The following is a 21344-nucleotide window of genomic DNA, read 5'->3' as shown; positions in this document are numbered from 1 at the left end:
ACCTCCACAGAAAGCAGCCTGCGTCCTCCCCACTCGCCTCCCCAGGGCCCCATGCCCTGCTCCCTCTCTCTTGAGGCTTTTGCCTGCCTTCTGCTCTTTGCTTGGCTGACTCCTACTGACCTTTAAGGGCTCAGTTTCATCCTTGACTCTTCCCTGGCCAACTTCAGCCTTGGTTCCTTATATCTTGTTCATTTCCTTCACAGCTCTGGTCTTGTAGTTACATGTTGGCTGTTGTTTTTTTTTAATCCGAGGATGAGATGGTTAGATGACATCACTGTCTCAATGGACATGAATCTGTGCAAACTCTGGGAGAGAGTGGAGGACAGAGGAACCTGGCATGCTACAGTCCATGGGGTTGGAAAGAGTCAGACACGACTTAATGACTGAACAACAATTTATTTATTGATTTGGCTGTGCCAGGCCTTAGCTGTGGCACATAGGATATTTTAGTCGCTGAGTGGGGCAAGCTCGTGGAGAAGGAAAGAGTGTCAGAGACCTCCCTCCCCCTCAAAATGAGGCTTCAACAACCTATCAAATGGGAGAAACGAGTTGCAAATCATACAGTTGATAAGGGGTTAATGTGGTACTAGTGGTAAAGAATCCTCCACCTGCCAGTGCAAGAGACATAAGAGATTCTGATTTGATCGCAAGGTTGGGAAGATCCCCTGGAGGAGGAAATGGCAACCCACTCCAGGATTCTTCCCTGGAAAATTCCATGGACAGAGGAGCCTGGCAGGCTACACTCTATAAGGTTGCAAAGAATCAGACACGACTGAGTGACTTAACACATACAACACACACCCAAGATGTATAAAGAACTCAAAAGTTAATAGCAAAAGTAAACAATCTGATTAAAAAATGGGCAGAGGGGGAATTCCTGGTGGTCCAGAGGTTAGAACTCCATGCTGAGGGTCCAGGTTCAGTCTCTGGTTGGGAAATTAAACTCCTAGAAGCCACGAGGTGCAGGCCAAAAAAACAAAAGCGACAGAGGGAGTAAGACAGAGAAAGACAAACATCATAAGATATCACTTAAATATAGAATCTAATAAAAACGATACCAATGAACTTCTTTTCTAAAACGGAAACAGAGTCACAGATCTCAAAATCTTTAGAAAATTGGCATTAACATATATATACTACCGGGGACTTGCCTGGCAGTCCAGTGGTCAAGATTTTGCCTTCCAATGCAGGGGGCATGAGTTCAATCCCTGGTCATGGAACTAAGATCCCACATGCCTCATGGTGTCACCCCCCCACCCCCCCGACCCCCCCAAAAAAGAAGAGTGCATTTCAGGGAATCCCTTGGCAGGCCAATGGTTAGGACTCCTCACTCTCACTGTGGGGCTTTCCCCGGTGGCTCAGATAGTAAAGAATCTGCCTGCAATGCGGAAGACCCAGGTTCAGTCCCTGGGTTGGGAAGACACTGGAGAAGGAAATGGCAGGCTACAATCCATGGGGTCCCAATGAGTCAGACATGACTGTGCAACTATCATTTCACTTCACTTCACTCTCACTGTGGAGGGCTTGGGTTCAAGCCTTGGTCGGGGAGATGATTCCACAAGCTGTGCAGTACTGCGAAAAAGACTCCCAAAACACAAAAAACAAGACACATATACACAGTACTGTATAGAAAATAGATAACTAACAAGGACCTGCTGGATAGCACAGGGAACTCTAGCCTCATTTTGAGGGGGAGGGAGGTCTCTGACACTCTTTCCTTCTCCAAGAGTTTGCCCTGCTCCGCAACTAAAAGATCCTATGTGCCACAGCTAAGGCCTGGCACAGCCAAATAAATAAATTGTTGTTCAGTCATTAAGTCATGTCTGACTCTTTCCAACCCCATGGACTGTAGCATGCCAGGTTCCTATCTATATCAATGTTCTGCTATCATGCTATCAATATTCTGTAATAACCTATATGAGAAAATATATAAATATATATGCACACACAATGGATTATCAGCCACAAAAAGAATGAAATCCTCCTATTTTCTACAACGTGGATGGACTTAGACGGTATTGCTATTGTTCAGTTGGCAAGTCGAGTCTGACTCTTTGTGACCCTATGGACTGCAGCACACCAGACTCTTCTGTCCTTCACTATCTCCTGCAGTTTGCATAAATTCATGTCCATTGAGTCAGTGATGCTATCTAATCATCTCAATCTCCGCTACTGGACACAAAGTCAGACACGACTAAAGCGACTGAGGGCACATGTGCATTTAGGAGATGTTAGGAGCTACTGTTTCAGGCCGTGTGTTCAATAAACTTTTTTTTTCACCCCCAGGGGACAATAGCACATTGTGTGGTGTCTTCTGAGAGCGCCTGCTGGGCCGGGACTGCCTGGGGAGGCTGCACAAGAAGAGGATCTTCCTGCTGGACCACAGAGTGGGGCAGACCCTTGTCAAGCAAAGCAAAGGGGGCGGGCCAGCCAGGCTGAAAGCTGGGGCAGAGGCGTGGAGGTATGTGAGCCTCTAGAATGTTCTGAGAACAGCGAGGACATGGTTTGGCTGGAGCCCAAGGCACACTGGGACATACAGAAGGAGCTGTAGGGGGCTGGGCCCCAGATGCCAGAGCGAGGCCGAAGGATTTCCTCCCGGGGCAGCGCGGGAGGGAGTGTTCAGAGCTGTGGTTGAGGAAGGTTCCTCTCTGCGGCACTTTCTCAGATGCCAATCCCAACATCTGTGAGCCAAGGACTCGGCTATAATTGGGGATTGTGACAACACGTCTAATTAACAGTTTTAAAAATATGTGTATGAGCCTGCGTGTGAAGTGTAGACGTGTGAGTGTGTGTGTTGTGTTTTCTCTAGTCCTTCCAGCTGTGCCTCCTGCTCATGTCCCTTTCCTGTGGACTGAGAAGAGTGTCTTAGCAACTTTCCTGGGCAAGCCTTGAACTGGCTGGTACCCACTTCCCCCCACCCCTTTTTAAATGTACTTCTGTTCTTCATCAAACAAGGAAGAATTGCCCACTGCTTTTCTGTCCGGAGTTGGGGAGGGTCAGCTCTATGTAGGACCCACCCTGGGGCAGTGCTTGGTGGCCTGAATTCTCTGAGTCAGCCAGGCTTAGTTTTGAATCCTGGGTCAGTGCTCAATTTTTCCTAGTTGTGTAACCCCAGATAACAGCCCTTGATCTTCTGTGAACCTCAAATTCTTCATCTGGAAGAGGAAGAAGGAATATTTACTTTGCAGGGCTGCGAGGATTAGCATTGCACACAAAAGGTCTTACCTAATGGCTCTGACATTGTAGATGGTTAGCACAGAGTGGTTATTTTATTATTATCTGCAAGAGTGTAAGCCAGGTGGAATGTTTTTGGTACCTCTTGTAGCACCGAGTGTTTATCCTGGCTCCCATTTCCTGCATCTTAAGTGGGTGTTTCAGGGACACGGATGTTGAAACAGCGGGCTTCTGGAGTCCAAACACTTGACCAGAATTCAAGCAAGCAGGCTTTCATGGTGGAAAAATGGGCAGAGGCACCTGTCATGGTTCCCCCGAGACGGACTTGGGGGAGGGTGGTGGCGGCAAGCTTACTGGATTCACTAGGAAGGAGGATTTAGAGTTACAAAAAAGGAATTTCCTTGTGGTCCAGTGGTTAGGACTCCATGCTGAGGGCGCAGGTTCGATCCCTGGTGGGGGAACTGAGATCCTGCAAGCAGTGAGGTGCAGCCAAAAACAAATTAAGAGAAGAATCATAATGCATGTTTTTTGTTTTCCTTTTTTTTTTTAAAGGAGATGAAATGTAAAACTTATGAAGTAGAGAGTATCTGATTTAGACTAGGTGGTCTGGAGAGGCCCCAAAGGAGGGGACATTTCAGTGATAGGTAAAACGGGAAGGCACAGCTACGTGAGTTGGGAAGGAAGAGAGAGGCTGCTTTGTGATAGAAAGGTGGTGCTGGGGAGATAAGATCAAGGGGGCACAGAGGACAAATCAGCCTAAGAGAGTTTTGGGGATGCTGGGGTCTGCTTTAATCCACATCTCAACTACTACCTACCTTTCCACTCCTGCATCCTCCAACCTCGATTACCCAGAAACATCAGCCTCTAGCCCCGCTCCTTCCCTGTTTTCATGCTTCAGTTTCCTCATTGAGAAATCCTGAAGACCATTTCCCCCAAAGAGCACTGACCTCTTATCGAGCCACTAACACAAGGCTTCAAAGAGGTGCTATGGTCCATCTTTTCTTTCTTCTTCTCTGCTGGGGCCAGGTGGGAGGGAGGAGACCCTCTACTTTGGAGGTCAGTAGACAACCCTCAATAAAACTTGGACTTTTTTTTTTTTTAATGTATTTTGGCTGCTCGGTAATTGCAGCAGGCAGGCTCTTAGTTCCCTGACCAGGGATCAAACCCAGGCCCCCTGCATTGGGAACCTGGAGTTTTATCCACTGGACCACCAGGGAAGTCCCCTGGCTCCTTATTTAATTAAAGAAGTATCTGGAAGGGCTGTTGTGAAGCTCCTGCCAGCAGAGCTCGGGCTCACCTTCCTCTTTTCAGTAGAAGGGGGGCAGCCAGGCAGGTGAGGGAAGCTCCCTGCAGGGGAGCAGGTATATCGAACTGCTGCCCTTCCCCCCTCCAGCCTCACCCTGGCTTTGTCCCTGCTCCGATGATGATTGCTTTATTACTGTTTTCAGTCTGATATAATTCCGGCATTTTCCATAATCTTGATCTTTTCATTGATACCAGATTTCTATGCAAAGATTTGTATATAACATGATTATGTACCCACCAGAATACATTCCCCAGCAATTAGAACGTTTAAGATGCAGCTCCTAACGTTGCTTCTGCACATTCCTCATTTATTACTTTTTGAAAGTGTTTTGTGATTTTTTTTTTTTTTGGTGCATGTGTTTACACATTCAATAACAATTCTCATTTAGAGTTGCAAAACACGAAGCCAATTTTGAACCCAGACAGATGGCAGCTAAATGAAGTTTAATTAAAGAATGAGCGCTTTGAATCAAATCACTTTAAAAAAGTACAGTACACTGAGATTCTGGGGAGGTTGCATAAACAGCATCTGGGCTCTCTTGCGGAAAGCAGGGCCTGCTGGCAGATCTGGGGGGGAGGGGAGGGGCGGGGTGGGCACACTGTGGACCAAGCAAGCAGGCGGGGTAGAGGGTGGAGGGGAGGCGGCCAGAGGCCCCTAAGCACATCCTCGGTACTCAGCCCGGACACACCTCCCAAAGCCCCGAGCCCCTGGGACGGGAAGGAAAACGCATACAGATCACCTCTTGGTTCAAAAGCTTTGACTTGGGAAGGGGGATCCCCTTTATTTCTGCAATGAAGCCTGGCACCAAGGCACGAAGGTTCGTTGCACCAACCCACCTATTTGCATGCGTCCGAAAGATGACAAAGGCGGAGCGTCCGGCCTTTCGGGGTTCCAGCGCCCTTCCCCGGGGCTCCCCGCCTCTCCGCGCAGCCGCCGGCTGCACCGTCTGGAGCACGCAGAGCCCCGCCCGCCCCGGGCAGGAGCCACTTCCGGCTCTGGCCGCAGATCTGAGCGCGGGGGCGGGGCGGCCCGGACCGGTCTAGACAACCGGGAGGCGCCAGCCCGGCGGCTGGGGCGCCAGGTGGGCCCGAGCCTCGGGCCGGCCGGGCTGCAGGGACGCAGGCTAGTGGCCAGGCTGGAGGCGCCCTCACTGCCCGACGGCTGCCGTGGAGAAGAAAAGGGCACAGATCGGTGGCGTGGGAGGCAGAAGAGGGGGACAGACAGGGAGGGCCGGGAAGTTGGCACTGAATGCTGCAGGGGAGGGAACGCAGTGGGGGCTTTTTAATGCCGGGAGAGACAGGATTAGATGGAGGAAGGCTGAGTGCCAGGAGAGAGGGTCTGACTGCAAGGTGGCAGTTACTATGCGGTCCTTGATCTCCTAAGCAGTTGATGCCTTGAGGGCGGTGGGTGGTCAATGGTAGGGGGTCACTCCTCCCCTGATCTTGGAGATTAAAGGCAGACTGGGCTCAAAGCCAGGGAAATGAAGATGGAGTGGAGGGCGCCGGCAGGTCCTGGGGCCACTGGAATGTGGCAGAGAGGGGAAAAGTCTGGGTGGGGGCATGCCAAGCTTGTGGTTCCTGCTTCTTGTGTCCTTCCAGGAGGAAGAGAGTCTGGAAGGCTGGGACAGGACCTTGCCTCTCAGCTCTGGGCACTGGCTGACCCAGAGGGCTGGCAGGAGTTCCTGGCCTGTTTGGATTGTGTACTTAGCTGACTCAGGACTCAGTTCCTCCGCATCGTAGGCTTCCTGCTGGACCCTGGCTGGACGCTGCAGTCCACCCTGACCCCTCCGTGCCCCAGCACTGGCGTCTAATTGACCTCCAAGTCCTGTTGGCTGACCTCCTTGTTATTCTTCACCTGGCCCAAACCCCCACCAGCTCTGTCTGGAACAACGGCAAGAGCCTCCCATGTGGACTCTGGCTTCTCTCCCTGCGGGGGAAGCCAGGCCCTTCCAAAATGCAGACCTGGTCTTGGTTCTCCCCTGGCACTCCATGCTGTGGCTCTCACCAGCATCCCTCCTCACCTCTGCCCAGCCCACAAGGTCTTCCACTAGGACCAGGGGGAAAAGGATACAGTGTGGCTGCTGAGCACCAGGCTGGGCCAGCAGCACTCACGCTGCATTTCTGCCCGGGTTCACCCCTCATCTAGTACCACATGCAGGGCACAGCCTGTGGACTACCCTTGCCTACCTTTCCATCTCACTTCCAGCCACCCTTCCCCTGCTCCAGCGACTCCTTCTCGTCCCTAGAATGCCCAGGTTCTCAGTCTAGTCTCCCTGCCTTTGCACATGTGGCTCTCCCCCACGACAGTGTCCAGCCCCAGCCCTCCCTGCTTTGTCCTGCCAACTCCTAAGACCCTGATGCTGGAAAAATTGAAGGCAGGAGGAGAAGGGGACGACTGAGGTCGAGGTGGTTGGATGGCATCACTCACTCAATGGACCTGAGTTTGAGCAAGCTCTGGGAGATTGTGAAGGACTGGGAATCCTGGCAGGCTGTAGTCCATGGGGTCGCAGAGTTGGACACGACTGAGCAACTGAACAATAGTGTGCTTCAAGGACCGTTTCTTGAGTCTGTGCTAGGTAAAGGCACCCTGCCGTGTGCTTCCAGGGCGTCCTGTCCTGCCCCGGCTTCCCCATCAGGACTGAAGGAGTGGCCAGTATGGCAAGCCAGACCCTTTTGACTTGTCTTTCTGAAGTCCAGTCTCATCACTTCCTTCACCTTTCCACCTGTCACCAAACTGGTCTTTCTGACCAGTAGCTGTGACCCACCACTCTGCTTAAATACCCTGAGCTCTAGCAAAAACCTGGGGGGTTTCCCAGGTGGTTCAGCTGTAAAGAATCTGCCTGCAAATGCAGGAGACATGGGTTTGATCCTTAAGTTGGAGGGTTCCCATGGAATAGGAAATGGCAACTCACTCCAGTATTCTTGCTTGGAAGATTCCACAGACAGAGGCACCTGGTGGGCTACAGCCCATGGGGTTGAAAAGAGTCAGACACGACTGAGAGACAGAGCACGTACATGGTAGCCAAAACCTGCCTCAGGGACTTCCCGAGCAGTATGTGGTTGAGACTCCATGCTTTCAAAGCAAGGGGTGCAGGTTCAATCCCTGGTCTGGGAACTAAGATCCTACGTGCTGCACAGCGAGGCCAAAAAATAAAAAACAAACCAAAAGCCATGTCACCTCTCCAGGCCCAACCCAAAGGCCCCGTCTCCAAGACATCTTCCCTCCAGCTATGGAGATTCCATGTCTGCTTATCATATCTGACCTTCTTGACGGCACCTGTTATTGGGCCCAGGACAAGACGACCCTCCACCACACTGCACGCTCCCTGAGGCCAGGGGATTGGCCCTGCACTTCACCTTCTTCTGGTACTGCGTCCTGAGGTCATGTGACCCCAGCAGCAGCAAAATGAATGAAGCCTGTACCCAGGGCCCTGTGGTCAGGGCCGTGGCCTCTGTTCTTGGCAAAGACGGAAGGCCTGGGCAGACCAGCTGAGCCAAACTTCCTGACCTCATTCCAGGGACGGCAGCTGCAGCCACAAATTCCAAAAGAGAACAAGTAACAGTTAGGAACAGAGGCAATGCTTTTTTTTTTTTTTTTTTTTTTTACTTATTTAAAAAGGCCTTGGCGGCAGGAATATAGTGTAAAAATCATTGGAAAAACTAAAAGGCATCGATACATATTCGAATATACACTTTGTACATAAATTACATTTCCTTTAGTCTTTCTGAGTGAGGTCCTGATTCAGCACTGAGGTCTAGTAATTCAGAGGTCCCGGGAGTTGCACGTTCAGGCCGGCATAGTCCACCATGTACATTGGCCATTGCTAGAGAGAGGGGGGACAGACAGCCTGGGTTAGGACTCCAGGTGACTCCGAGAGCCCCCCGGGACGCTTTCTGAAGGACTTCCTTGGATGCTATTTATTTTGAAGCTGTGGGAGGCCCAGAGAGGGGGCTGTGACTTAAGATCTCACGGTTCACCAGTGACCGTGGGGCCAGGGCTGGAGCTTTCTGATCTGTTCCCACCTGTGTCCCAGGGACCAACCGTCTGGGCAGACGTGGGGAAGAAATTGGGGATTGCTCAGAACAGGTGGCCTGAGCCCCATAAACTCAGCCCCCTCCAGGCCTCAGGCTCCAGAGCAAGCCTTCCTGTCTCTCTGGGTGGCGGGAGGGTTGAGGGACCCTCTGTGAGCACCCTGGCAGGGACAGAGGCAAAGCCTGAACTTCTGTGCTTTTCAGGAAGGGGTCCGAGCATAAACAAACCCTAAAGTTTTCAACTGGCTTCCAATATTCTCCCCATTGAAATCAGAAAGAACCCTTGAATTGTGCCTTTAATGAGGCTCTCCTCTCGAGAGGAGCCATGTGACAGAGCAGGTGGTGATCTGCAGGTGGGGTGTCCATCCACCACTGACCAGTGTGAGGCTGCAGAGTTAATGTGCTTCTGTCCCAGGTTTTCCTCATCTAAGTACTGTGGGTAACACCCATGCCGCACAGCCCTGTGGCTCACAGCATGTGATGTGAGCACAGAGATTAGTCTAGCATCCAACTGTCCTGGGAACCCGGGAGTCTGCTCAAGATCCTATCGAGTGGGAGGAGGTGTCAAGTCCCTTCCCACTCTGAGGCCTCAGCTTGCCCATCTGCATAGTGGGCCTGTGAATTCCTTCCCCCGGGTGCCTGTGAGCACCTGATGAGAGGAGAGGTGGACTAGCTCATGGGTGGGGCAGGCAGGAGAGTCTGCAGACCCTGCTCAGCACCTGGCGTCACCCTGCACCCTGGACCCACACCCCAGCGTAGACGACCCTGCCCGAGTGCCGGCTGAAAGCCAGAGGGAAGAGCAGTCAGGTCCTGTTCTGCGCAACTTTACCACGAGCGAGATCTGGTTGGTGGATGCTACCGACTCCGGGTTAGAGGAGGAGGAAGAGGAAGACGAGGAGGAGGAGGAGGAGACGGAGTTCCCTTCGGAGACCCGCTTTCTCTTGCGCTTGGGAATGCTGCTGTCTTTGGCTGGTGGGAGAAAGGGTTGCTGATGCCGGGTGCCAGGGCCACTGTGTCTTGGCTTCCTGACCCTTCCTTGGAGAAGGCCTTATTCGCCGGTTTGAAGTCCTCTGCTCAGAACTCAAGGCTCCTGATCCCCCAGTGGCTGAGGCCCATCTCCGCAGCCGCCTTCCCTGAGCAGCCCCCACACCCGACTTGCCCACCCTCCTCCTCCCGCTCACTGTCTGCTTTGCTGACACTATGGCCTCCTCCTCCAGTGAGGCTTCCCCAGCAGGCTCAGCTCAGGCCCAGGGTTTCCTTATACCCTTCCCGGACCAGGTAGAGTCCAAAGTCCCAGGCTCCGCAGAACTCCCAGACTCAGAGCCATACAGCCTTGGGTCTCAGGGAGAGTCACTTAATGGCCTTGTACCTTCAGTTTTGTCACAGATAGAATGTGAGTGAGATTCTGCAGGTTTGCTGGGAGCGTCTCACGAGATAATGTACCTGGTCCCCAGTAAATACTCAGCAACTAAGAACTGCTATCAGTATGGTTGCTACTGTTACCGCCGACGTGTGATGACCCAGATCTGACAATGCTGTGACAAACGACAGGTCACAGGCATTGGTGGACAGGCAGTGTCCCAGTGGAGAGAAAGCCTGGTTTAGAGCCAGAAGCCCAAAGTTCAAACTCCACAGCTGCCACTTACTAGCTGTGTGACCCTGGGAAAATAATGAACCTCTCTGAGCCAAAAGGGTTTGGAAACTGTATGATATAAGACTCAAAGGAGACTAAGAGTATGAAGGAACCCAGTACTAAGCCCAGCGCAGAGCAGGACCAGCAAGGGTTGTGCTGTTATTGAATCCAGTTCATGTGATTATGGACTTCCCTGATGGGCCAGGGGTTAAGAATCCACCTGACAATGCAGGGGACACGGGTTCGATCCCTGGTCCGGGAAGATTCCACATGCTGAGGGGCAACGAAGCCCGTGTATCACAACTACTGAAGCCCGCACGCCCTAGAGCCTGTGCTCCCCAACAAAAGAAGCCACCGTGATGAGGAGCCCTCGCACCGCAACCAAGCGGAGCCCCTGCTCGCCACAACTAGGGAAAGCCCGCCCATAGCAATGAAGGCCTAGTGCAGCCAAAAATTTAAAAAAATTAAGATTTGCAGCTGTGTATTGGGAACTTCCCTGGTGGTCCAGTGTCAGGACTCCACGCTTCCACTACAGGAGCTACAAGTTCCACCCCTGGTCAGGGAACTAAGATCTCCCTTCACGGTGTGGCTCCCCTCAAATATTTGCAGCTGTGTGCTGCGTAAGTGGAGATTTGGGCTTGACTGAGGGGATACAGCTTATTGACACAGCCCACGGAAAGGTCTTAATGACACAGATAAGGGCGTGCTGGGCCTGGGAGGGCAACTGTCTAGCTGGTGAAGCAAAGCCAGAGGCTGGGGTCTGGATGCAGTATGAGTGGAGATCCCGGGAAATAGAAGACTGTGGAGGCAGAAGGAACCCAGGCTATGAGCCAGGGAGGAGGGATTTTTGCAGGAGGCTCCATGTGCAGACAACTCAGAAGTGCTCACCCCGGGCAGTGGCCACCGTGGGGGTCACTGTAAGACCCTAAAGGTGGCCATGGTGGGGGTGGTGGATATGTCTCTGATAAAATGAAAGTGTTAGTTGCTCAGTCATGTCTGATTCTTTGCGCTCCCATGGACTGCAGCCTACCAGGCTTCTCCATCCATGGGGATTCTCCAGGCAAGAATACTGGAGTGGGTAGCCATTCCCTTCTCCAGGGGATCTTCCAGGCCCAGGGATTGAACCCAGGTCTCCTGCATCGGCAGGTGGATTTTTTTTCCTGTCTGAGCCACCAGGGAAGCCTGTAAGTCTCTGATAATTTGTCTCAAACTCTCCTCCCGGAGGCCTCCATGGGGCCTTCTGCATGTTTGCCTCTGACTTGGGAGCAGCTCCCAAACCTAGTCACCTCCCTATCCCATGCCATGCCCTTGGCATCAGCACATGCTAGAAGGCTGTGGCATTACAGGGGAACCCTGACCATTTGGAGTTAGGACCTTACGTCTCAGGCTGGGGTGGGGTAGCCTCATTGAATCCTGTCACTGTCCCCACTGAACAGCCATGTTGGGGCCTACAGTCCATCGTGGCCTGTGGTTCAGATGGATGGTCAGCACACCAGGCTCGAGGAGGCCGCCAGCTCACTGTGTGGCCTTGCTAAGTCCCTTCCCCGCCCCGTCCCCCCCGGGCCTCAGTTTCCCAACTGTACCATGAGAGGTGGGACTAGATCAGTGTGGTTGTTGTTGTTTGGCCGTGGCAAGTGGCCTGGGAGATCTTAGTTCCCCAACCAGGGATTGAACCTGGACCCTCAGTAGTGAGAGTGCAAAGTCCTAACCGCTGGACTGCTGGGGAATTCCCTGTAAATCAGTGTTTCTTAACCAGAGGTGCACCTCCCAATCCCTGGGGCTCCAGCCTCTCGAGTCCTGTGACACACCTGCTTGATCAGAATCCGAGAGTTTCCCAGATTCCAGGACCCCGAAAGGTTCTAGAAGACTAGGGTCTACTGCAGGTGTTGCCCTGAAAATGCAGGCAGAGTCCAGGGGCCCAGCCAGTCTTGGGCAGCGCCCACATGCCTCACCCCTGCAGGGCATAGGTCACCCCCTCTCCCCACCTCAGGTGACTTCCCCATCCTACCTGACGCCCCCTCCTGCTGGCTCCTGCCTGTCCCTCCTTCTCTCTAGCTGATCTGCCAGGCTCAGCTCTCCATGGCAGGGCCTCTCTGAAGGGCACCTGCAGGCTTCCTGGGGCCTTCTGGGGATACTGGCCTTGCAGAAGGTCTCAGGCTCCCTGGGAAGTTCCAGGCAGGACGACTACACTTTCCTCTATCGCGTGCCCCCTGGCTCAGCTGTGTCTGGTCCCCAAGAAGCAGAAGGGTGGCCTCTTCAGCCTCCGACTTACCTGGCACCTTGGCGTCACTACAGATTTCTGCAAAAGGTCTGAAAAAGAGAGAAATGAGGTGGCAGTCAGAACACCAAGTTGCCCCTCCCCCTCCTCACCTGCTCCCTGAATGTGGGCGACATTGTAAGATGAAGAAGCTGCCACCAATGCTGGAACATTAGCCAGGAAAGACCCGGATGAAAGCAGTCAGTGTCCCCGCCCGGAGCAGGCGGGGTGATGGCAAGCCTGGCACTGTCAGTGCCCAGCCAGGTAGGTCGCCCCTTGGACTGGTTTCCTCTAGAAAGCGAGGGTGTCGTCTGACCAAGTGATCTGAAGTGTGTGCCTACATTTATGTAAATGATATACGAGATAGCACTATTTTTTAAATATATATATATTTTAAAAAGGAACCTGGATTCTTTTTTTTTTCTTTTAATGTTTATTTTTATTTATTTAGTTTTGGCTGTGCTGGGTCTTCGTTGCTCTCTCTAGTTGCGGCACGTGGGGGCTACCCTCTAGCTGCAGTTCCAGGGCTTCTCACTGTGGTGGCTTCTCTTGTTTCAAAGCATAGGCTCTAGGGCACACGGGCTTCAGTACTTGTGGCTCCCAGGCTCTAGAGCACAAGCTTAGCAGTTGTGGCACACAGGCTTAGCTGCCATGCGGCATGTGGGATCTTCCTGGATCAGGGATCGAACTCTTGTCTCCTGCATTAGCAGGCGGTTTCTTTACCACTGAGTCACCAGGGAAGCCCTAATATGTCTTTTACTTTTTATTTTAATGATTATTTTACTTGCAGCATTATTATAAGAACCCCCAAATTAGATGTAACCTAATTATATATATATATATATATAATGGGTATTAAAAGAAAAAAGAAAAGTGGAAACATGGAAGGAAAAGCCCAGAATGTCTTCTCTCTGGGAGGTACACCTATTGGGGGTGGGTGTGCATTTTCTCCTATTTGCCAGAAATTACTTCAAGGGGTGAACATACATGGGAAGAGAGGGAAACCTCTACTTTTCATCTGAGGCCCCGCTGAATAATGTGGGGCTTCCCTGGTGGCTTAGCTGGTAAAGAATCTGCCTGCCATGCGGGAGACCTGGGTTCCATCCCTGGGTTGGGAAGATCGCCTGGAGAAGGGGAAGGCTACCCACTCCAGTATTCTGGCCTAGAGAATTCCATGGACTATATATAGTCCATGGGGTCACAAAGAGTCAGACATGACTGAGCGACTTTCACTTTCACTGCATAATGTGATTTCTCCCCCCAGATCTATAGATATTTTATTGCATCTTTCAAGTATCACGAGTCCAAACAATCCTCTGGCACACTGCTATTTCTGTAGCTGGACAACTCAGATCAATTGAATGATACAATTTTTTGGACACAATTATTTTTACTTTATATTATTTTATTAAAAAATAAGTTTTGGCTGCTCCCCTCCAAAAAAAAGTTGTATTTTTTAAATAAAAAAGCCACAATACGTGTGGCTTATGGAATCTTAGCTCCCTGACCAGGGATCAAACCCAGGCCACCGCAGTGAAAACGCTGAATCCTAATCACTGAACCGCCAGGAAGGTTGAGACTCTGCGCTTCCACTGCAGGCAGTGTGGGTTTGATCCCTGGTCGGGGAACTAGATCTCATATGCTGACACTCTGTACAAGGACTTCAGCTACTGAGCCTGGGAGCTGCAATGAAGACCCAGCATAGCCAAAATAAATGAATGAGTGAATAAATACATAAAAACTTAAAAAACCCTCAAAAACATGGAGTGTAAAATTGGAAAGAAAATGTGGGTAGAAGAGAAAGTCAAAGAAAGGCACCACCAGTGTTAACTCTAAATAGGAGGGTTATGGGTTATCTTCCTTCCTTCTACCTTTTTGTATTTTCCAGGTTTGTTGTGTGTATTTTTTTTAAATCCGAAAAATAATCAAATAAACTATTGTATTTAAACAAGTATATAGGGATATACAGTAAAATACAGACAGAGGCTATTTCTAGGGTTGGGGGTACTGAATTACTGTTATTTTCTAAATAGAGTAAAACAGGTAAAAATGAGTGGTATAGTAAAAAAAAAACATCAAATTTAATTAACATTGAAAAAATAAATACCTATGAATGCTGAGGCCATGTGTTTCAGTTGAAAGGGGTTAGAATCAGGACATCTGGCACTATAGCCTAAGTGCTTGTGTCCCTGAAGAATTCACATGTTGAAAAAAAACCTAATCCCCAGTGTGATGGTATTTGTTGGTGGCACCTTTGAGAAGTGATTAGATATGGAGGGTGGAGCCCTCATGAATAGGATTAGTGCCTTTATATAAGAGGTTCCAGATTGCTCCCTCATCCCTTCCACCCTGTGAGGACATAGTGAGAAGACGCTCACTGTGAACCTGGAAGAGCCTCACCAGGGCCCAAATCTGCTGACATGTTGATCTTGCGCTTCTCAGCCTCCATGACAGTGAGAAATGAAGTTCTGTTGCTTAAGCTGCCTGGTGCGTGGTGCTCTGTTACAGCAGCCTGCACAGACTGAGATGGGTAGGTCTGGAGCCCAGCTAACCCACTGTGACTTACACTGTCCCTTTCTCACTCTGGATATCTGTTTCTTCATCTTTTAAGAGGAGACTGCTGGGACTTCCCTGGCAGTCTAGTGGTTAGCATGTGGCCTTCCAGTGCAACAGGTGTGGGTTCAAGCCCTTGTCAGGGGAGTTAAGATCCCAAACACCTCGAGGCCAAAAAACCAAAACATAAAACAGAAGCAATACTGTAACAAATTCAATAAAGACTTTTAAAATGGTCCACATCAAAAAAAAAAAAAAAAGATGAAAGACAGCTAGGCTGTCTACCGGATTCTGTGCAAGTGAGAGTTTCCTCTCTCTCCTTTTCTCGCTGTTTCTGTTTTGGACTCCTGGCTGGGAAAGCTCTGGGGGTTCCCCTCCCAGATCCAGACAGCACCCTCCCTCCCCCATGCACCCCCAACCCGCTGGGGCAGGTGCCGGGGGCACTCACTGGAGCTGGTTGATGATGACCATGCGGACATGCTCGCGGGCCTTCAGGATCTTCTCCAGCCGGTGGATGTCGTATGTGTTGGGGTTCCGGAAAGGGATGTCATCAGGCAGGCCTGTGACCTCAACGGCATCTGGGCTGTCCCGGATCAGTTTATAAGGGACCAGCACGGGCCGGTTCAGACCCAGAGCCTCACCTAGAGCGCACAGGGGGTCAGGGTGAGGAAAGATTCCCCGGTCTCAGGCGAGCTCTCTGGGGAAGGGCTGGGACTTAGCATGGCCCACCTGGTAGCCACTGTACCCCAGAGAGTTTGTAAGTCAATACACACCACTGGTTTGTTTGTTTTAACCCAATTAGCAAAACTAAAAATCCAGGGGTGGGGGATGAGGAGGGAAGGACTGGGAGTCTGGGATTAGCAGGTACAAGCTATTATATGTACAGGATGGATAAACACCAAGGTCCTACTGTGTAGCACAGGGAACTGTATTTAATATCCTGTGATAAACCAGAATGGAGAAGAATATGAAAAAGAATATATATATATTTATAAAACTGAGTCACCGTGTACAGCAGAAATTAACACAGCATTGTAAATCAACTATACTTCAATAAATTAAAAAAAAAAAAATCCAAGGAATTCCCTGGAGGTCCAGTGCTTAGGACTCCTTGCTTCCACTGCAGGGGGCATGGTTTTGATCCCTGGTTGGGGAACTAACATCCTGCAAGGCCAAAAAAAAACATATATAGATGTAAAATCTACTCCTGTTTTGTTGGAAAAAATAAAAGTCCTTACTTAGGTATTTATGGACTAAATGACGGGATGTCTTAGGTTTGTTTTAAAGTACTAAAGCTATCAAACCATGCCTATCGAATTCTGTTCATGGGATTCTATGTGGAGAATACTGGAATTCTCTATGGAGAAGTCTCTAAGCAAGAATACTGGAGTGGATTGCCATGCCCTCCACCAGGGGATCTTCCCAACCTAGCGACTGAACCTAAGTCTCCCACATTGGCAGGTGGGTTCTTCACCACTAGCACCACCCAGGAAGCCCAATGAACTGGGCTTAGATATAAGATATAAGCACAGAAGCCAGGTCTGTGGATTACACGGTGGGTCACTGAGTCATTCTCTCTGCTTTGAAAACTGATTTCAAAATAAAAAGTGAAAAAGCCACAGCAAACCACACAGCAGAGTCGCTTCCTGTTACTGTCAAAACGAAACCCCAAGTCCTGGGCTGCCCCCCTCTCTGCATCATCGAGAACCTCTCCCCCTTCCCACTCCTGGCTGCCCCCCTCTCTGCACTCATCGAGAACCTCTGCCCCCGCACCCTCCCACTCCTGGCCCACCTGCCTCCTCACTGCTCCGCAGTCACTGAGCTGTTCCCTACACCTGGCAAGCGTCCCTCTGTTTGTCCCCCCTGATGTGCAAGTTCCTGCTCAAACGTCCCTTCTTCCAAGGAGCTTTCTTGTTCACGGATCCAGCCATGGCTAGGCTCCCATTACCCCTGCCTCCTCATCACACTTCTATACTTTCCTGTTTTCCTTTGTCCCTCTCTGAAATTCTTAAAAAAAAAAAGAAAAGTCTTCTAACTCTCAACTACAATACAAAGTAGGTAATACTGCTAAATTCATCACAAACAAAACACATACAGAGCTGCCCAAGAGGCAAGAGGTGCAAGCAACAAGTGTCTTTCGGTGGATGAATGGACAAACAAAACCTAATACACACTGCTGCTGCTGCTGCTGCTAAGTTGCTTCAGTCATGTCTGACTCTGTGCGACCCCATAGACAGCATATATGAGGGAATCTTATTCAACCTTCAAGAGCCAGAAAATTCTGACACAAGCTGCAACATGGATGAGCCACAAACACTGTATCTTTTCACTTATGTGAGGTATGCTGCTGCTGCTGCTGCTAAGTCATTTCAGTTGTGTCCGACTCTGTGCGACCCCACAGACGGCAGCCCACCAGGCTCCCCCATCCCTGGGATTCTTCAGGCAAGAACACTGGAGTGGGTTGCCATTTCCTTCTCCAATGAATGAAAGTGAAAAGTGAAAGTGAAGTCGTTCAGTCATGTCCGACTCTTCACGACCCCATGGACTGCAGCCCACCAGGCTCCATCCCTGGGATTTTCCAGGCAAGAGTACTGGAGTGGGGTGCCATCGCCTTCTCCGATGTGAGGTATGAGAGTAGTCAAATTCAGAGAAACAGAAAGTAGGAGGGGAAACGGTGAGCTGTTATTCAATGGGTATGAGTTTCAGTTTTGCAAAATAAAAAAGTGGTGGGAAAAAAAAATGTATACAGAGCACCTAGTGCTGCCTGACACTCAGTAATCTAGAAACTGCTCCATCGGTGGTGGCTGTATTATCAACTGTACCATCCTGGGTTCTTCCCTAGCACCTGGATGCCTTCTGCAGGGGACTTGGCACTTTGCATCTATTCCATGGCCAATGCCCTCACCACATTGAGCCCCCCTGATGGCGGGATCAGACTCCTGCCTCTAGATTCTCAGGGCTGAGTGTGTGCTGGGCAGACAAGCGTCTGCATGAACAGGCACTCGGCCGTGGGCCACGGCCTCTGCCACACAGCCCAGCCCTAGAGGCGCTTAAGGCTGACCGCTGTCCCAGCTGTGTGCACCGCTGATTGATTCCTTTCCCCCTCACTTTCTTGGTTGGGGGGCAGAATAAGGAGTCAGCTCTCATCAGTCACAGTGCAACTATGTCCCCAGGGAGCATACAGGTCAGCTGGGGACAACTGGATGCCAGGTTAGCTGCAGAAGAAGGGGGACCCCAAGGAAGGCTGCCCTGCAGCCCTGCCCTCCCTCCCTCACTATGCACTGACCGTATTTCTCGTTGAAGAGCTCCTTCACCTGCTCCCGGAGGATCACCTTCTCCCCGAGCCTGTTGGCATCATCTTCGTCTATGAGAGGAAGGCAAGGGGGCGTGAGGGTCCCCACAGGCTCGGCCCCGGGACCTGCTCCTTCTCCCACGTGGTGGCCCAGACCACCACTGGCTGGCACAGGCGCTCCAGGGCCCGCCCACTCCCCTGCAACCTGTTGCTGGCCTCAGCCGTTTGTCCGTACATCCATCCACCCATCCTGCATTCTCTGAACAGCTTCCCCAGCACAGGCCCCGCATCAGGCACGCAGCACCCCGAGGAGAAGGAGGCCAGAAGCCTCCTCCCAGGGACTCACAGCCTAGTGGGGGTGACGGCCAGGCCGCGCACCCACCCAGAAGTGTGACCGGGGACACCCCCGAGGAGATGGGAGAGGGGGCGTGTTCAAGGGAAGGCAGGATGGAGTGGGGGTGGGGAAAGACACCCCAGGTGTAGGATCAGCCCCCCTGCACAGGCATCGAAAGGTGAAAGGTCACAGTGTGCTGGCTGGGGCTGAAGCACAGGGTGGGGCCAGGGGAAGTGGATGGGGTGGGTCGGGGGGGCAGGGAGGTGGGGGGCTTGTGCCGCCTGACTGAGCTGGGCTTGCAGGAAGTCACCTGGCTGCCTCGCAGACCCAGAGCCCAAAGCTTGTGACCAGGGGGGCCCTTGAGGGGGCACCTTCTGCCCGGACCCTGTGCTCCCCTCCCTCAGCCCTCTCCTTGGCCTGGAAGAGCAGCTGGGGTCAGTGGAGCCCCCAGAGACAGGCCTGGGCTGGGCCAGGGAGAAGCGGGGCATGGATGGCATAGAGGAGGTCCTGGCAGAGCAGTCATGGGCATGTGTCCCAGGAGCGGGCGTTCCAGGAAGGGCCCCAGGGCACCGTGGCACAGTTCACCACATGGGCTGGGCCTAGGGGGGCGGGGGCAGGGAGCTAGAAGCCGGCAGGGAGCCAGGGCCTGAGAGGTGAGGGGCAGAGCAGACAGAATGGGTCGGCAAAGAAAAACAACTCCTGTTCTAATCTGGAAAAATCTCACAGAACTCAGTTCCATTTGGGAGGCCCAGGGCTCTGTGCCACTCAGACTGTCTGCTGCCCCCCGCCTGCACTTCACACCCCGGGCATGAGGCCCAGCCTTCCCCTGGCTCCACCGCCAGGGAGGGGCCTTGCCCGCCCAGCCCTGCAGGGCAGAGAGCTTCCCACACTGCCTGGCACCCCTCCTGCGTCACCCGCTGCCCTCCCAGTACCCCCTCCCCCTCCACCCACCCACTGTAGCCCTGTCTGGTCCCGTTCATGCCCACGCTCCTAATTCTAGCATCCAGATATCCAAATCTCAGAGTTCCGGGATCTCTCTCTCTTCAAGCACAACCAACCAGCCACCCAGGTGCCAGGGGGCACTGCCAGTGTCAGGCATCCCAGATAACATCTTCCTCCTGCGTCCCCATCTCGGGGGGTGATGGTTGCCCCTGGGCACACTGAGACCACGAACTCGGCACCCGGGAGCCCTCCCACCTTCCCACACACCCCATCACAGCCCTTCCCCATGGTCTTCAGGACCCCAGAGGTGGCAGCATCAACCTGACCTCCGCCCACGTCAGCAGTCAACTAAGACAAGTCCTGGGCCCCGGGGCCACCTCGAGCCTGCGGGGAGGTGGAAGACACTTTCTATCCAGCTACTCCCCCTGCCACCAGGGATGGCTCCGGGACTCTGCCCGGACATGGCAGCGCCACAGAGGCCAGGGAAAAATCAACCTGGATCCACCCAATGTGCACTGGAGACTCCGCCGGCAGCCTTCCCAGACATGGTCGTGGCCGTTGCTCACCACAGTCCACAAAGGTTCAGAGAGAGGTTAAGTAACCCGCCCAAGGTCACACAGCCCTGCAGGGCCAGGAATACCCTATTTGACCCAGAAGTCCGGGTCTTTCGCTCTACCAGGCACACTGGGTTTCCTGAATTTTCAGTTTCCCATCTCTAGAAAGAAGAGTTGATCTTTAAGGTGTTTCCACTAAATCTCTCGTTCTATCAGCTCATAGTTCCACCTCTTTGTCTCCTCTCAAGCCCAGGGCAGGGCTGGGACTCAGTCGGTATATGACAAAGCCTTCTGGATTAAAAGGAAGTAGACAGCGGACTTCCCTGGTGGTCCAGTGGTTAAGAATCCGCCTGCCAATGGAGGGGACGTAGGTTCGATCCCTGGTCGGGGAAGCACGTGGGTGCTGCAGGGCAGCTAAGCTGGTGCGCCACCACTACTGAAGCCCGAGAGAAGCCACCACAATGAGAAGCCTGGCACTGCAGCAAGGTCGTCCCCGCTGGCTGCAACTAGAGAAAGCCTGCGTGCAGCTACAAAGGCTCAGCGCAGCCATAAATAACTAACAAAAGGAAGTCGACAGTACCTCAAAGACAAGCCCGCAAGCTCAGGTTCTCGTGGTTGCTGGATGTGACTATCACCTGGGCACATGGGTGTGTCTGGGAGCGTGGGACTCACTCACCCACCCCACCTTCCCCTGCAGACCCCTGCTACTCCACTGTCAGTGGGTGGAGAGAGACACAGGGCAGCCCTGAGCCTCACACTGCCCTCGCCTTGGGGGAGAGGCAATGCCAGGCTCTGGGAGGGCGAAGAACTTGGAGTCGAAAACCTAGGCTTGTGTTGGTTCAGTCACGGGTGGGTTGTGTCACCTCTCAGCATTTCTGCTCACTGTCCTGAAACAATATTTGTCTTGGACAAATATTTCACAAGCATGGTCCCGTGGGGATGCAGTGCTGACCTTGCGTCAGAGTACAGAAAAAGTCCGAGATGAGGCAGTCAACAGTGAGGGACACGGGGTGACCCATCGGGCTTGAGAACTGTCAGTGAGAGCCTGGTGGAAGCACGGGGGGCGAGGGGGACCCCCCAACCCAGCTGGGGAGCATGGAGGGCTTCTCGGAGGGGGTGACAGCTGTGCCCCCCCAGGCCCTGTGGCGCTCGGCCTGATCGGCACACGTCGGGGCTCCAGGCACTTCACAAGTGCTCAACAAATGTTTTGTGAGTGTGTGTGTGTGCGCGTGCTCAGTTGTGTCCGACCTTTTGCAACCCCACGGATT

The 21344-nt window shown here is 52.3% G+C and overlaps 1 protein-coding gene across 5 annotated transcripts in view; it reads right to left on the bottom strand.

Moving 5' to 3' along the window:
• Nucleotides 1-447: 447 nt before the first annotated feature.
• Nucleotides 448-21344, bottom strand: part of GTF2IRD1 (GTF2I repeat domain containing 1) — a 125641-nt gene continuing 104744 nt past the window's right edge. For 4 of the 5 annotated variants that reach the window (XM_070362255.1, XM_070362257.1, XM_070362256.1 and 1 more), the window contains 5 exons: nt 18241-18318; nt 15403-15595; nt 12417-12454; nt 9341-9480; nt 8100-8303 (listed from right to left, as the gene is read on the bottom strand). In XM_070362255.1, coding sequence (XP_070218356.1) covers nt 8235-8303; nt 9341-9480; nt 12417-12454; nt 15403-15595; nt 18241-18318 — 518 coding nt within the window. In that variant the 3' untranslated portion in view covers nt 8100-8234. Of the gene's footprint in view, nt 947-8099; nt 8304-9340; nt 9481-12416; nt 12455-15402; nt 15596-18240; nt 18319-21344 lie in introns of those variants that run through there. The other variant, XM_070362258.1, reaches the window with a different exon arrangement.

Source organism: Bos mutus, chromosome 25 (genome assembly GCF_027580195.1).
Source record: "Bos mutus isolate GX-2022 chromosome 25, NWIPB_WYAK_1.1, whole genome shotgun sequence".
NCBI lineage: Eukaryota > Metazoa > Chordata > Mammalia > Artiodactyla > Bovidae > Bos > Bos mutus.
Note: the sequence above shows the minus strand (reverse complement) of the source record. Positions and strands in the feature narration are given on the sequence as shown.